The 16271-nt window shown below is 34.4% G+C and overlaps 1 protein-coding gene and 1 non-coding gene across 2 annotated transcripts in view; both read left to right on the top strand.

Moving 5' to 3' along the window:
- CCDC148 (coiled-coil domain containing 148) overlaps window positions 1–9213 on the top strand; it is a 260420-nt gene extending 251207 nt beyond the window's left edge. Inside the window, exons 8-10 of the mRNA XM_049773125.1 lie at window positions 2242–2359; window positions 4819–4959; window positions 9066–9213. Coding sequence (XP_049629082.1) covers window positions 2242–2359; window positions 4819–4959; window positions 9066–9212 — 406 coding nt within the window. The 3' untranslated portion in view covers window position 9213. The remainder of the gene's footprint in view (window positions 1–2241; window positions 2360–4818; window positions 4960–9065) is intronic.
- LOC126010600 (U6 spliceosomal RNA) lies at window positions 7923–8029 on the top strand. Its single transcript, XR_007496621.1, has one exon. It is a non-coding gene; the product is annotated as a U6 spliceosomal RNA (small nuclear RNA).
- Window positions 9214–16271: the final 7058 nt, after the last annotated feature.

The raw sequence follows: 16271 nt of genomic DNA, 5'->3' as shown, positions 1-16271 counted from the left end.
GCAGGGGCTCTGTCTCCCTTGTTTTTCTCTTTGGGGCTGGCATTTAGTGTATAAAACCTGAGGCAAATAGTATCAATATCTACTTTATCTTTAAAATTAAATTGCCCCCAAATATGTAGTGAAGTTGAAAAGAGCTTAAACATGTAAGCCATGTAACATGTGAGACCTGATGATTAGCAAACAGCAAAGTCAGGATTTGGATAAAAAGATTTCCAGGAAGGCAAATACTTGAAGAGAGCATGTATGTGCACATTAAGAGGAAATCTGTGTGACCAGACACAAACAGACTTTAATCTATAACTAATAGAGGAGAAAGTGAAGGCAATGGTCTTCTATTTCCACAGATGTGGGTAAAAAAGTGTCCTTTCTTAAAAAAAAAATTAAGCCTAATAACTGACCTCAATTAAATATCAATTCAATTGAATAGGTTGAAAGAGAAGATAGTAATGATGATTGCCATAAAGAAATCCATAGGACCTTGGGGATTCTAAAAATAGCACTAAAATATTTCCTATTTTTTGCTTCTTTTTTTTGTGCTTCTCCTTTTGGCCAAAACAGTGCACTCAGAAATTACACCTGGTGCAGTCTTTGAGAAACATATGGGATACTGGGGATTAAACATGTGTTGGTCCAAAGAAAGGCAAGCACCCTATCCACTATACTATTGCTTGGGCCCAAAAACTATTCCCTATTTTAAACCAGAGAGATAGTACAGTAAGTTAAGCACTTACGTTTCATGTGCCCAACTTCTCAGGTCTGATCTCTATCACTAAGTATGGTCTTCTGAGTGTTACCAGAAATGATCACTGAGCAGAAAACAAAGAGTAAGCCTCTGAGCTCTGCCAAGTGTGGCCCAAAACAAAACAATTTTTTAAAGAGCCCTTTTTTAATGTCTGCTGATTTAAAGGGTATAGAAAAATAATGCTGGGGCAGGTGAGATGGCGCTAGAGGTAAGGTGTCTGCCTTGCAAGCGCTAGCCAAGGAAGGACCACGGTTCAATCCCCCAGCGTCCCATATGGTACCCCCAAACCGGGGGCAATTTCTGAGCGCTTAGCCAGGAGTAACCCCTGAGCATCAAACGGGTGTGGTCCAAAAAACAGAAAAGAAAAATAATGCTGAAGAAAAGTCATGTTTTTGCTGCCATCTACAGTCAAAGTACATTAAAAAAAAACAGTTTATTATTAAGTCTACAAGATTAGAAGTACATTCTGGGAAGTAAGATGAAAACATTTGCTGGAACCTGACCTTTAAAATATATACCAAATATATAAAATGAAAAAAAAAAGAGCCAGTTGATGATCAATATAACATGAATCTCTGGCTGACAGATTAAAAAAGAAATAGAAATCAGTAATTGCCTTGAAGTAAGTCAAGAGAAAACTACAATTTTGACCTTATTGGTATAACCAGAAATAGACTAGAAGAAAAAAAGAGAAGCTTAGTTCCCAAATATGTATCTTCTAAAAATGGACATCTTTTCAAGTGGCAATGAACACTGCATTTTCAACTAGTATATGAGTTTTTGTTTTCTAAAGTTCCTTAATACCTGCCCAGTAAAGACATTCTTAGGAAAAAGGGCAGCATAAAGTTTGTTTTATTAACAAAGATGATACTTTGGGCAGTAGAGTATTTAAGATACCATTCTTTCTGACAGTATGTTTAATCAGTAATAAAGCTTTTTTAACATTCTAGAATGTGTTACTGGGTCTTCTAAAAGTCACTCCCTTAAGAATAATTGTCAGCTGTTGGTCATATTGACTGCAACTATGGCAGCTGACAGAGTTATTACTATGACTTCAATGAAGAAAAGAATGAGGTTAATTTTACCCCCATCCTTTTTTTTAATTTTAAATAATTTTTATTGTGGCCAATGTCAATTACAAGTATTTCACAGTTATATTTAAGGTACATAGTGACAGCGAATTAGGACCATTCCCACCACCAGTGTCCTTCTTCCACCCCTGTTCCCAGCATTCATCCCATACCTCCCCACTTGGCCCCCTGGAGTGCACCCCTACACTTTTCTACCTCATGGTCTATAGTTCTGGCTGTATTTAGCCAAATTCTAAATTGCATTATATGTAAATAGATTTTGAATATGTGAGGTTAACAAAAAAAGTAAGGACGAACCAAACTGAACTGTCATGATCCCTCGGAATGCCCTCTGCTCCCAGGTGCCTGTTTATATAATCTCTGTCATTATATGTGGTTTCCCAAATTTCTCTCCATTATTTTTTAAAGGGTTAAATATAGGCAAGAGCTACTGGAAAAACGTTTGATGGAGAAAAAAGAAGTAGTTCTTCAAGAAGCACACGAAGAAGAGGAGCGAGAGAGGCGGTTAGAAGCCCTAAGGAAACAGGTGCTTTTAATTTGCAGATTTTCATGGGTGGTTTAAAAAGTTTCTAAGTACTCTTAATGACATTATTACTGGGGTTTGGTTCATGACAGCTGCTATGAAAAATGTAACTTTCCTAATTAGAAATACTGTTCTTCATTACTGGGAAGAATTAGACTTATGGAACCATTTCCAGTATCAATGAATTCAATAACTTTATCAGCACCTTTTAAAAAGGCTCTCCCCTGGTGGTGGGATTTATGGTTAAAATTTAATTATCAATACCATTGTATATCATGGTTATTTAATTAAATTTATTAAATTAAGTGTATTTTCAACCAGTTTAATAAAGTAATAAAGTCAAGCACTTAAATAACATTAAAAGACTCCAAATTTAAATGTGTGACTATCACCTCTAGTTTATTGGTTGCATACCATCCTCTGTACAACAAAACTCTGCATCTAGTCAAAGGATTTTACTCTTTCAAATAACTGGGTGGAACCCAGGCAGAATAATTCTTCTTTGGGAAATTCTATTGAAAATATTCCACAATCAACAGAATTGTTGAAAACCACATTTAAAAATCATTAACATATGTACACACATATATCTGAGAAATAAAAACCTCTTATTGCTTAGTAAAAGGAAGGCTAACCTAGTTGAAAATGTATGGCAGGATCAGGAATTTAATAAATTGGAAAATTATATCAATTTTTTTCACTTGGTAATTGTTCAATTTTTTAATCTGGATGTAATTAACATGCACAGAAGCTCTACTAAAGTCTTGGCATCATTTCCCAGCTGATAGAAAATGACTGTTTTCATTTCTTTTTAGTTTCGTATAAGAACTTGACCTCTGTCTAGATTTTAAACCTTGTATAAACTTGTTTAGTATTTAGAACAGAGGAAAATCAGATCTTAGCCTTCCTACACCTTAATTTTCTCATCTGAAAACTTGCTTTAGCAAGTGTATTTCATTGCTATATGGTATTTGCTTAAGTATTTATTATATGTATAACTTTTTCTTCTAAATACTTAGGTTTTATATTGTATGTTCTCTACAATAATAATATTATGTCAGTGTATTATATACATATATTGCTTTTTGGGCGACACCCGGCAGTGCTCAGAGGTTACTCCTGGCTAAGAAATCGCTTCTGGCAGGCTCAGGGACCATATGGGATGCCTTGAATCAAACCCAGGTCCATCCTGGGTCGGCCACAGCCTTATAGCTGTGCCAACTCTCCAGCCCATATGTCAATACTTTAATTTAATAGAAGCAGAACAGAAGAGATAGTGTTAGGTGCTTCTCTAACATTACACAGCTAATGTCAGACTGAATTCAAATCAAGGAAGTATAGTTGAGTCAGACAATATAAAGTGTAAATGCATATAGCAACTTAATTATATCTTTCTTTTTACATAGATTATAGAAATTTAAAGTATAGGAATTTAGGTTTTGATCATCTGAGATTCAAAAACACTTTAACTATTTGTTAGCAACTGATTATATACCAAAGCTGTTTGTAGCAAAACTATGCTGTTTCTAAACACATTCTTGCTCAAAATGTGATAACTGCACATGACTAGAATCATTTTCAACTCTGCACTCTTTGACAAAAAAAGTACCCCAACTTGTTATTAGTAATCAGTTTGAAATTGTAGCGTAAGACATTATAAAAGACATTTGTAAGAAAACGATAAAATTAAAGTATGTTGAACCCCTAGTTATGCTATTAGGTTCTAAATGGTATTAAAATGCAAATTTTAATGTTAATTTCCAACTTTAGGAATTAACAAGCAGGTGTTACTAATGGTGCATATAATTTACAAAATTAGTGACTTTTTTTTATTAGAATGCAGGTTTGAACGATTTCAATTATCATAAAAGGCAAGGGCATTTGGGTTAAAATGACTTTGCAGTTTTTCAGTAAAAGTACAATAGTTTAGAACAATTGTTTATTGTGACCCCTGGAAGTCTCTAAAAACTTTTTGCTATAGAAAATCACTGATCTTGCCCAATAAACCAATACACAACGTTACAATCTGATATGCTCTGGATTCAGTTTAATTATGCTGAACTTTTTAAAAAGCTTCATGGACATTTTTACCATAGACTCATAAACTAATTCTTTGTGATTAAAGTTAGTTTGGTTTTCTTTTGGTTGTTACTCTCAGAGTGGTTGCATATACAGACTTTCTATATAATATGTCCTATACTTTTGTCTCAGAAACATAAAAGTAATACATCTAAATTAATCATAACTCTAATTCAATTATTTGAATTTAATATTATGCTTTTAAACCATTAATTAACTTGTAGCTCCCTTGAAGTAACCTGGCTTAATAATTTTTCTCTTTCCCTCAAGACTTATTATTACTAAAATTTCTTTACTTTAATGGACATTAAAAATTAATGAAATAGCCCATAAGTATATATCTTGTGTCTTGTTCCAGACAGCTATGCCTTTTTCTATTCTAGGTGGCTATTGTTGCTCAGTTTGATCCTGTTAGAATGATGTCAGATACAAAGGCATCAAAAGCAAGGATGGGTATTGGAACTGAGGAAGAATTTATTCTTCAAAAGCCTCTTTTCTCATTGAATACCTACAATGAACAGCAGGTAATTATAGGAATTAGTGTGATTGATGCAGAAGCCATGATAATGACATGAAAAATTAAAGTGTGTTTTGAGTTACAAATTATTTTCAATATTTACATTTCAATACTATGAATAATTTTTATACTTAAATGATAGCACATAACTATAGTTCACTCTTTTTTGTTTATTGGGGCTCCACTCTGTAGTAATGAGGTTGTATTCCTATCTCTGTGCTCAGGGTTTGCTCCTGGCAGGGCTCAAAGGGTGTTGGGGATCAAGACAAGTGCCTTTACTATTATATAATCACTCAGCTGCCGTAATTCTCAGTATTATAAAATAGCTAATAGGTGACCAGAAAAAATATATAAATATTATTAAAACTGTTAAAAGTGAAAAAACATTCTTTTCAGATGGAAGGGCCCTTAGGGAGTGCCACCCACTGCTAGATGTCAGTATGTTTTTCCTGGAGATGTGAGGATTGAGCCTGGCCTTCTACCTTTATAGTAAAGGTATGGGAACTATCTCTCATACCTTTCAAAATGTTTAATGCTGTAGTAATACTGAATTTTCATTAAATGTTTCTCAGTTTTGTTAAACATTTGTTTAAATTCATTACAAATTCTACTGGAGAAACAAAAACCAGTGGTGTTTATTAAGACAAAGGAGGGGGAAGTTTTTAGAATAAGAAAATAATAAATTAGAGCTAATGACAAAATGAAATCTTTTCTGTGTAAAAAAATATTAAAGAGTTATTTAGCCTCTGTGAACACTGGGAGGAACTTAATTCATAGTCTCTTCTTGACAAGGGATTTTAGAAGTATTTTTTGATGGATGGCTCTATGAGTGAGGATTGACAAATATGTATCACTGAAATGAAGAAAATAGTTAATTTTATAAATTAAAATTTTATAAAAATATGTTATTAAATAAAGAGTAGAGAAACAAAATGTTTTAAGTTAAAACAGGAAACTCCACCTATTGACAAATTCTACTACTATACCACGCACCCTTTAATAATCAAATAAAAAGAAAGCCAATTTACATATTAGTTAAATGAGCATTAATGGAACATGGACTCTATTCTGGCAGAGGTACAAATGTATTAATACCTGTACAGAGGTATTAGAGCTCCTCTCTGAGCCCTATCAGTTTGTTCTGTCTGGAGGAAGTGAGATCCTCCATAGGAGGAGAAAGGTGAGGGAGGGACAGTAGCATAAGTTGAATTAATGCCACTAGGGTGAGATCCTCTCCACAGTGGAGACATGAGGGCTGACTATGAGAACTGTGGTAGCAAGAAGGTGAATGACTGACTCTGGCTGAGGAAGTCAGAGAAAACATCAAGCAGGAAACTTAATTTATATTAGTTGGTATTTGGCAACAATGACAAAAATATATTTCAAATTATTTAAGCTAACAAATCCCCACCAGAAGTAGGTTATAGCAAGTGGGATTGAAATCAAAGAAAAAATGTTAATTAAGATGCCATGGTGTTCTGGAAGCCAATATAGGTCTAGGAGGACTTGCAAAGAACTGAAGTCTGAAGCTTGAAAGAGCTGAAAATTAAGGGTTTTGACCAGAAGAAGAGTTTTGACTACTAAAATCTTTTACTGGTTTGTCTCTCCATGTAAGGATCTTGGCAAAGCTGAGTGCTGAGGAATGAGTTTAAACATGTGAATTAAAATCAAAATGTGCAAAGCATAGTGGGCCTTGATAGCTAAAATACTGACCTTTATCCTACAAGAGAGGTGAAACTTTGAAGTAGATAAATCATATAAGCAGATTTAGGAAAAACTGATTTCAGGGGAAAAAAAATCCTACACCTCAATCAGCTCTTTTTACAATGTCTAGTAAAGTGGTATGAGGGGTATGATGGCTCTGGTTGAGAGGAGAGGGGAATAATAAAAGTGTGGATGAAACTCTGCTCAGCAGCAGGTGATACTGAAAGCAGTTTTCATTTTAGATTCAAATCCACATTCATTATTTATTGCCTATGTAAATGTGTGCAAGCTATTAACATCATTGTCCTGTTTTCTTTATCTTTAAAAGGATTTGCAAGGTTCTTATAAGGATTAAGACAATGTGTTAATTCCTAGTGTGTCAATTTGTTAAATGATAATCATTAAGTGATGCTCCCATTAACCACATAAGAACACTGAAGTAAAAGCAGAGGTAGAGGAGCAGATCAGCTTTGTTCATCTTAATAGGGTGAAATGTCTTCTTCATACCTACAAGAAACTGATTGGCTACTTCTGGACAAGGGATTTGAAGAGATGCAGCTCAGGGTGCAGGGAAATCTCCAGTTGACTTAATATGTATTTATAAAATGAAATAACAAATATTGTAAGCATTGCAATTCTGAAACTAAAAATAGGATAATCCTAGCAATAATTAGGGGTTTGGTAAAACATAAGAAGAGTATACATTCTTGGAAATGAATGCAGAAGTGTAACAAAAGGTCTAATGTAGCTTTTTTTGATACAAATATGTTTTTGCTTGCATGTTTTGGTACCACCAATTACTATTTTCAATAAGCCAAGTTCTATTGATTCTTCCCTTCACAGCCTTTCTACCAATTATCTCATTATTGCTATCAACCAAGGATAGGCATTTATTTCTTATGTCTGGATAATTATAATTGCCTCTCTTTGCTCCTGTCTTTCCTTTGGTCCTGTATTCATATTCAAACCCATCATTCACAAGTAATGACAATGATTATGTTACTATTATATGAAAAACAGAAACAGATACAATCTTAGTAGCCTCCTATACTCTTTGACATAACCTTCAAGCTTTTAAAATCCATGTCCTAGGCTATAGTTTAGGCACCTAAACAGGGGATCAGGCAATTGTGTTACACATAACTGACCCCAGTTTGATACTCTGCACTGCAATGGTCCCTGAATACCACCAGGACTGATCCTTGAGCACAGCTAGATATGCCCATAAAACAAAACAAAAAATAAATTAAATAAAATGCAAGTCCAGTGCTTGCTTCAGCAGCACATATACTAAAATTGGAATGATACAGAGAAGATTAGCATGGCCCCTGAGCAAGGATGACACGCAAATTTGTGAAGCATTTCATATTAAAAATATATATATATATATATATAAGTCCAATTTTAGGATTGTCTTTTTCCAGTGTTCCCTAACAGAACTCAATGCTCTCAGTGCTCTACCCAAACTAACCTGAGTCAGAATTGACCAGTTTTACCTCTGAATTTGCATTTGCTTTTCTTTCTTGTTTGATCTTTCTTCCTTTATTCTTGCTCTATAACAGACCAAACCAAACCTTTACAGTCTAAGTGTCCACTGTTTCAGAAGGTGAATCTTTAGATTCTAATATTCTTAGAGCATCTGTCACATTCTGCCATCATCTACTGTGAACTTTATAAAATCTTTATTAATTTTAATAAATAAAATTATCTCGAAGGATGGACCACTTACAGTATCTCTACATGGATTTCAAATATACGTATAATATCTCATTAACTGAAATCCATATGTGGTCACCTTGTTTTTATTACAAAAAGTGTCTGTTGATGCTTAATTGTCATAGGAGAAATAAGGTCCAATCAGCCATAAATGAAAACAGAAATTGAGCTACTCAGATGTCATTCCCACTTAGGATCAGATTGATAGGAGCATTTTTCCAGTTCTGCTCAAAATAGAAATCTAGCCTTAGAAGAAAAGTTCTGTTAATTTTGCTTTTCTAGTAGTGACCATGTGTTTAAACTTAATTTACATATTGCCAAATGATGGAGAAATAAAATGTCTATTTAAAGATACCATAAGTTGAATTTATTTTATTCAAAAATAAATTTTGAATTTATTTTAATCAATAATTACATATTTTTTATAATTCTAATGTGATAGTAAACTTTTTTTACCCCATGTCTTAATCACTTTAATGTGTTAGTTTTAGTCTAATCTACTATATATCTTAAGAAGTTGAATGTTTTCAATAAAATATAGTATATAGTCACTGTAAACACATAAAGTTGATTATCATTTAATTCAGAAGAAAACAAATTATACAACTGGGGGAAACAAAGCTCAATAATAAGATTTAATCTAGGTAATTGATTGTATTCATTAATCTAGGTAATTGTATTATATTTCTACAGATAATTTCTGACCCTAGACTTCGTTTTGAGTTGGCACTTCGAGAAGCTGGACTTCATAAAACATCATATGCCAAAGAGATACTACCAAAAATCAATCCTCAAAAGCCCCCAAGAAAGGACATGGAATCTACTGTATTTAAATGCTAGAGCTCATCCTGAAATCCTAGTATATGTTAATAATGTTTTTCATTTAATATATCTATATATAATAACAATTACTGAGTTGTAAATGTATATATAATCTCAGATAGAAAAATGATAACATATATTAAAACAACTTTGCTTTATTTCTGATCCCATATTTAGTGTTCAAGTTACTGTATTAACTCAAACTCAGGAACTTAATTGACACATATGGATCATTGACACATATATATAATATCACTTAATAAATTACATTTTGGAGACTGTATTAGTTTATGAAAAGAACAGAAAGATAACCAGTTGTGCAACTTTTAATTTATGTTGCTGCTACCTGCTAATGTTATTTCAGAATTTGACTTTTTTAATTATGGAAATTTCATTATCATTAATACTTCTATTATTTCTTGATTATTGTAATAAAGCCTCAATCTTTTTTCTAAATTTAGAAACCAATTTGATACACCATATTTATTGCAAACCAATCACCCGAACAATTTCATATTTCAAATTGGCTCGTAAAAAATAAATTAGAAATAGAATTTCAAGCATGAGAATATCTGTTTTGGCTAGAAAAAATACTTATGTGTAGTTTCAAATAAATAGCATTAAAGTTGTGGTATTTAAAATGCTATTGAAAGTTTAAATTATTACATAGCTGTGATTTTATAGAAAATAAATGTATCAAATAAAATTCAATTGTACATTTGTTTTCTATTTCTAAAATCAGATAGTAAGTTTGTTGTTGAAAGTTGCCACTTTTAGTTAAGATTAAGCCTCTTTTCTCTCTATTGCCATCTTCTGGCATTTTTTATATGCAGTGATAATTGGATTGTAAATCTTTGGTCTCATGTTTATGCCAATCTTGATGAGAATAATGCCACAAGTCCAATTCACCAGAAAAAAACTTTCACTGACATTCCGTGGACACAAATTGCCTTATCTGTGTTCAAGAATTTATTGTGATACTCTGCATATTAAGCCTTTGCATCCTCTCATCAAAAAGGGAAAGGAGTTATTAAAAAAAAAGACTCAGTGCACATTGTTGCCAATGTTGACTATATTCTCCCAAGTTCCTTAATGAACCCTCAGTTTGCTTGAGATGAAGATAATGACCATCATCTATGAAAGCTGTTAGATCATAACTTTTTCAATTGCAAGACACAGATATTGTGCAATTTTCTGGTCCTTCCCATCATTTGCATACAATGTTACTCAGGGAATCTCAAATTCCATCTGCTTACAGTTTTTCCCAATAGTCAAGACACATAGTTAATGATGTACAGCAGAAGTAGCATCACAGTCTTGTGAATCTTAGAGCTGACTGATAGGTGTGGTTAGGATATAACAATTTGCTGATTTGGGCAACACCCAAGCTGAATCAGCTAAACTTAGGCTAACCTAATTTTATCTCTCTTAAAAAAATACCATTAAGTGGCTGGAGGAGAGTAAAGAGGTTCAATAGATTCCCAGTACCACATTTGTTCACTCATGTACCACCCTGAATGATCCTTGAGCACAGAGTCAGAACTAAGCTCTGGGCACTATTAGATGTATCTCCCAAACAAAAAAATAGTATTAAGGGGCTTGTAGATAGCAAAAAAGAGTTATTTTGCATGCCTGACATGTACAATAAGTTCTCTCCACAGCACTTCCTGGCCTATAGAGCACCACCAGAATTGGCACTGATGTCTGTAAGGCCGCTGAACAGTTTCATTTTACCGACAAACACTGAATCAATAGGCCCTATACAGCCAAGTCAAATGCCATTGGGAGTTACTTCTGGTCTCCTGAATACCATTACATTACTGGTGTAGAAAGGCAAATAGAAAAATTTGGGATCTCTTTAGAAAGGTAGAAAGTGATTAAACATTGATCCTGCCAATTACTCTAGATATATGCCTTTGAGAGGCCCCTAAGTATGTCTGTGTGTATTATGTATGAATGTATGCATATATACATGTATGTGTTTATGTATGAAAGGAGACAAACTTGGATTTCCAATAAAAATAAGCCAAATATATAATAGAATGTACATATCAAAATTATAATAAAATAGAATTACTTATAACAATAAGCATCTAAAATCTACATAATTATATAGTGTAAAAATCTAAATACAGAAGCATTATCTGCTGTATCTCACTTATCTAAAAAGTAAATCAAGTTAATGTTCATTGTTCAGTTGGTAAAACAATAGAGAAAATGGTAACACTAAATATTATCTCTTCAGGATAATGTGGAAGATGGAATGTGGGCTTTCAAGTTACTGAATATATTAAGAAACTCATTTTTGTTGTGATCCACTATATCCATGCATGGATGCATGAAATATAAATCTATGGCATAAAGCTTAATAAGATTATCACATATAACATTATTACTTATAATGCATAATAAGATTATCTTCAAATATTATTCTTTGGGGGATCATAGCTAGCATTGCTAGGGGATCACCCACTCTTTTTTTTTTTTTTTTTTTTGGTTTTTGGGTCACACCCGGCGGTGCTCAGGGGTTACTCCTAGTTGTCTGCTCAGAAATAGCTCCTGGCAGGCACAGGGTACCATATGGGACACCGGGATTTGAACCAACCACCTTTGGTCCTGGATTGGCTGCTTGCAAGGCAAACACCGCTGTGCTATCTCTCCGGGCCCCAGGATCACCCACTCTTGGCTCTGTCTCTGCTCAAGAATTAAGAATTCTCCTCTTACTACTATTATTTCTCTGCTCTTAGCAAACTTCTTGAAAGAGTTGCCTATAGATATTTCATGTCTCCTCACTTTCCATTGACTGTCACTCTGATTTAGTTTTGTGATCATCCTCTTCAGAAACTGCTCTTAGCAAGTTTGCCAATAAACTCCATATTGGCTAACTTGATGATCACTTTCAGTCTTTATCTTATTGTCTTCATGGCAGCATTCAACTCAATAGACAGCTCTTCCATTAAGAACATAATTTTCTTTTGAATTCTATTGATACTGACTTGCTTTATCTTCCTGCTTTTTAAATCACTCCTTGGTCTGCTTTGATGTCTTTTTCTATCAATCCCTAATGTTAAAGAGCTCTTGTATTAGAAATTTTAGCCTTACTTTTTTTTACTGTCAGATTGGCCCAGGAAAAAGTCCAGGAAAAAGGCTTAAACAGTATTTTTTTTGTTTTTTGTTTTTTGTTTTTTTTTTTGGTTTTTCACTTCTAAAGTAATGTCTATTGTTTTCAATTTTAAGTCTTATCTCTAGAGTGCCTTTTAAAATTATATGCATGTGTGTGTTTGTGTGTGTGTGTGTGTATGTGTGTGTGTGTGCGTGCGCGCGCACATTACAGAGATGACATTAGTTTATGTGACTGTGTTTTAAGGGTTTCAAGCTTCTTCAACATATGCCACTACTGCTACTACCATCTAGTCACCAATGGTCTTCTAGGTACTGTAGAAATAGCAAGTAAAGAACTACCTTACATGTGGTTAAACCAGGTTTAATCCTCAATACCCAAAATAATCTCCCAAGTCCTTCCAGGAGTGAGCCCTGAGTGCAATCAGAAGCAAATAGTGAGAACTACTGGGTGTGGCCCCCAAACAAAACTTTTCCTCCATTTTCTACCACAACCATTGAATTGGACCTACTGGTCACTTCTATTTGAGTAAGCATGTTCAGCTGTTTCAATTCACAGATTTTCATTGATTCTGTATGGTCCCATGTTTTTCCACATTTAGCATGAGAGTGAAATCATCCTATATGTCTTTTCTTTTCTGACTTACTTAATTTAACAGGACCACTTCTAGTTTTGTCCATGTTGTTGCACAAAACAAGATTTCATTGTTTTCTTATGCTGATTAGTATTCTACTGTGTATATGTCACATTTTGTTTTGTCTTGTTTTAGTTTTGGGCCACACCCCAAACTCAAGATGCTTAGGGGTTACTCCTTTCTCTGAGCTCAGGAATCACTCCTGGTGGAGCTCAGGGGACCATATGGGTTACTGAGGAACTAACTTGGGTCCTTGCAAGCAAGCCAAGCAGACTACTGCTTTATTATCATTCTGCTCCTCTGTGCCACATTTTCTTTACCCATTTAGTTGTTGGGCACTTATATTGTTTCCTTATCTTGGCTACTGTAAATAATGCTGCATATAAACATAGATGTGCATATATCTTTTTGAATGAATGTTTTTATGTTCTTGAGGTAGTTATAAATGTAGTTATTAGATTATATTGTAAGTATATTTTAATATTTTTGAGAGTTCTCCATACTTTTCCCTTAAAGGTTAAACCAATTTATATTCCTACCAACAGAATTAGTCTTAATTCAATCAATCTGGAGCTATTATCTTGCCTGAGATAATCCTTTCCTTCTCTACCCTATTAAGTACTCCTAAAAAATAACTCAGAGACTAATTATCACTAGATATTTCAGTCATTTGGTTTAATCTTATTCACCCTTCAATCCAGTTTACTTGACCTTAAAATTCCACTGGCATTAGCACAAGAGACTTTATTTTTGTCTCCATACTAGATTAAAAAAAAAAAACCTTATAAAACCAAGTCAGTTATTTTGCTATTTAGATAACGGGAGCTAATTCTGATTCAAAAACAGGATAAAAGTTTTGTTTCCAGTTTTATGACTTTAGAAATGATGTTATATATTCTAACAAATCCATGAATTTTTAAGCAAGTTTTTGTTTATCAAAATTATTTCCGATCACAATATTTTAGGTCAGATATAACATTTGCATCAAAAAGCAAAGCAAAAGTCAGGGCGACATAAATAGAAAATTATTTTTTATTAAAAATTCAGATACATGTACTGGTTTAAAAGAAAATATTTGAGCTGCCAAATATTGTAAAAAACATGAGAACTTTCTTTGATACAATTTCAAAATAATTCAGTTTCTGCTCAAGAGCTTTCTCCTCAATGTTAAGTACTCCTGAAGTATTTATCCACTAAAAGAAGGGTGGAACTTAATCCAACCTCAGGACTGTTCCTGCAAAATTAATGTGATTTCTTTAATTAATGAAGTACAGAAAATAAACTGAGATGGGTTGAGAAAGAGCTTTGAGGGATTCATTGACTCAAACCAGTCATCTTGCCCACAATCACCAGAAAAGGTTTTTAAGCCAAACAATCCCCAAATCCTGGTTCTAATATGAACTCGGAGCACAAGAGGAACTTATCTACTAGAATTTCCTAGTTAATAGATACAAGAAAAAGGAATAGGGAAAACTACTGCTACATAAGACGATAGACAATAAAAGTTATACCTATTGTGGAAACACATATAAGGAAATATTTGAAGGAGATATTCATGTCTCCTGTAAGTCTTCTGAAATGGTGGTGGTGGTGGTGGTGGTGGTGGTGGTGGTGGTGGTGGTGGTGGTGGTGGTGGTTGGTAAAATCCAGATCACAGCTTCAGTCTGTGATTTGGTCTTGTGGAAACTAAAAAATGGCATCCAGCAGTCACATATCAGGAAATTTCTTCAAGCTTAGGGCTTTTTAGAAACTGAATCTGGTAGCCAACAATAGTCCACAGTGAAGTGAGATGGGGAAAAGGGGCAAATCAGCAGCAGCAGTGTTGGCAGCTCTTTCTCGGGCTGAGGCAAGGCAGCTAGGAATGTCTTTGGGAGACAATCAGCTTTGGGAGCTCATTAACAGCTAGTTGAGGTGGGGGACCATTCCTGTTCCTGAGGAGTTAAGAACTAAGGGTAAAAGGGTTAATTGGGGGGGGGGGGATAACAGATCTGGGCAGAGAGAGATATGGGAAAGAAAAGGCTTTGTAAAGTGGTAAACAGAGGGGGGAAGGAACTATATATAACAGGGGAAATGACAATTTACAACATAAACATTATATTACAGACGGACATTAGACAGACATTGAGGTGGTCAACACATACATTCAAGCACATACATACAGACACTGAGTATAAGATCCATGAATTGCAGTTGAAAAGCTGACACAGGTGGAATGGGTCAGAATGCTTTAAAATGTAAAGAGAGATAGATAGCACAGCAGTAGGGCCTTGCATGCAGCCAACCCAGGACTGACGGTGGTTGGAATTCCGGCATCCCATATGGTGCCCCATGTCTGCCAGGAGCGATTTCTGAGTGCAGAGCCAGGAGTAACCCCTGTGCACCGCCGGGTATCACCCCAAAACAACAAAAATAGTGAATTCAGCAAGACAGATGGAAAGGTTTTCCATTTTTCTAGGCCAATCATCATTGGTGATGTAAACTTTAAGTGATAAGGTATGACACTGTAAGAGGAGTTTACACCCTCCTTTGCCCCCCAGGCTGCTAGTATAAGTGGTCCCTTCTGTGTCTAGCTTGTTGTAGATTGGGTATTGATTCTGCTGTCATTGGCTTTGGATTTGGTGTTTAAATCTGATCTTTTTTTTTTTTTTTTATTTCTACTCAATGTTCATAAGACTGTTTGTCTTGGTACCATCCATTTTTCCCCTCAATTTATGAGGACAAACAAGATGATTCAAGTTATGTGACTCTATTTGAAGAAAAACAAAACAAAACAAACAAAAAGCAAAAAACAAACAAACAAAAATCGGGAGGAGTTCATTTAGAGGTTGTAAATATCAATTTAAGAGAAGAAAGGAAAAAAGGAAGAAAAACAAACAAAAAGACCAAATAAAGACAAAATAAAAAAAAAAAAACAGACAAGCAAGAAAACAAAAGAAAAAAACCAACAACAAAACTACAATGACAAGAGAAAAAAAAATTAAACAAAAACCCCAAAAGGAGCACCACAGCAATAAGGACAGCAACCAAATTATAACCACTATCCCAAAATAAAAAGAAAAAAAATGGGGCCGGAGAGATAGCATGGAGGCAAGGTGTTTGCCTTGCGTGCAGAAGGATGGTGGTTCGAATCCTGGCATCCCATATGGTCCCCCGAGCCTGCTGGTAGTGATTTCTAAACATAGAGCCAGAAATAACCCCTGAGTGGCGCCAGGTGTGACCCTTCCAACCGCCCCCTCCCCCAAATCGTGCTTCTTCCATTTTTTGTTTGTTTTTTTTTGTTGTTGTTTTGTTTTTGTTTTTTGCATAAGCACAGTAAATATTG

The sequence above is a fragment of the Suncus etruscus genome, chromosome 5 (assembly GCF_024139225.1).
Source record: "Suncus etruscus isolate mSunEtr1 chromosome 5, mSunEtr1.pri.cur, whole genome shotgun sequence".
In the NCBI taxonomy this organism is placed as follows: Eukaryota; Metazoa; Chordata; class Mammalia; order Eulipotyphla; family Soricidae; genus Suncus; species Suncus etruscus.
This window is presented reverse-complemented; position numbering and strand designations above follow the sequence as displayed.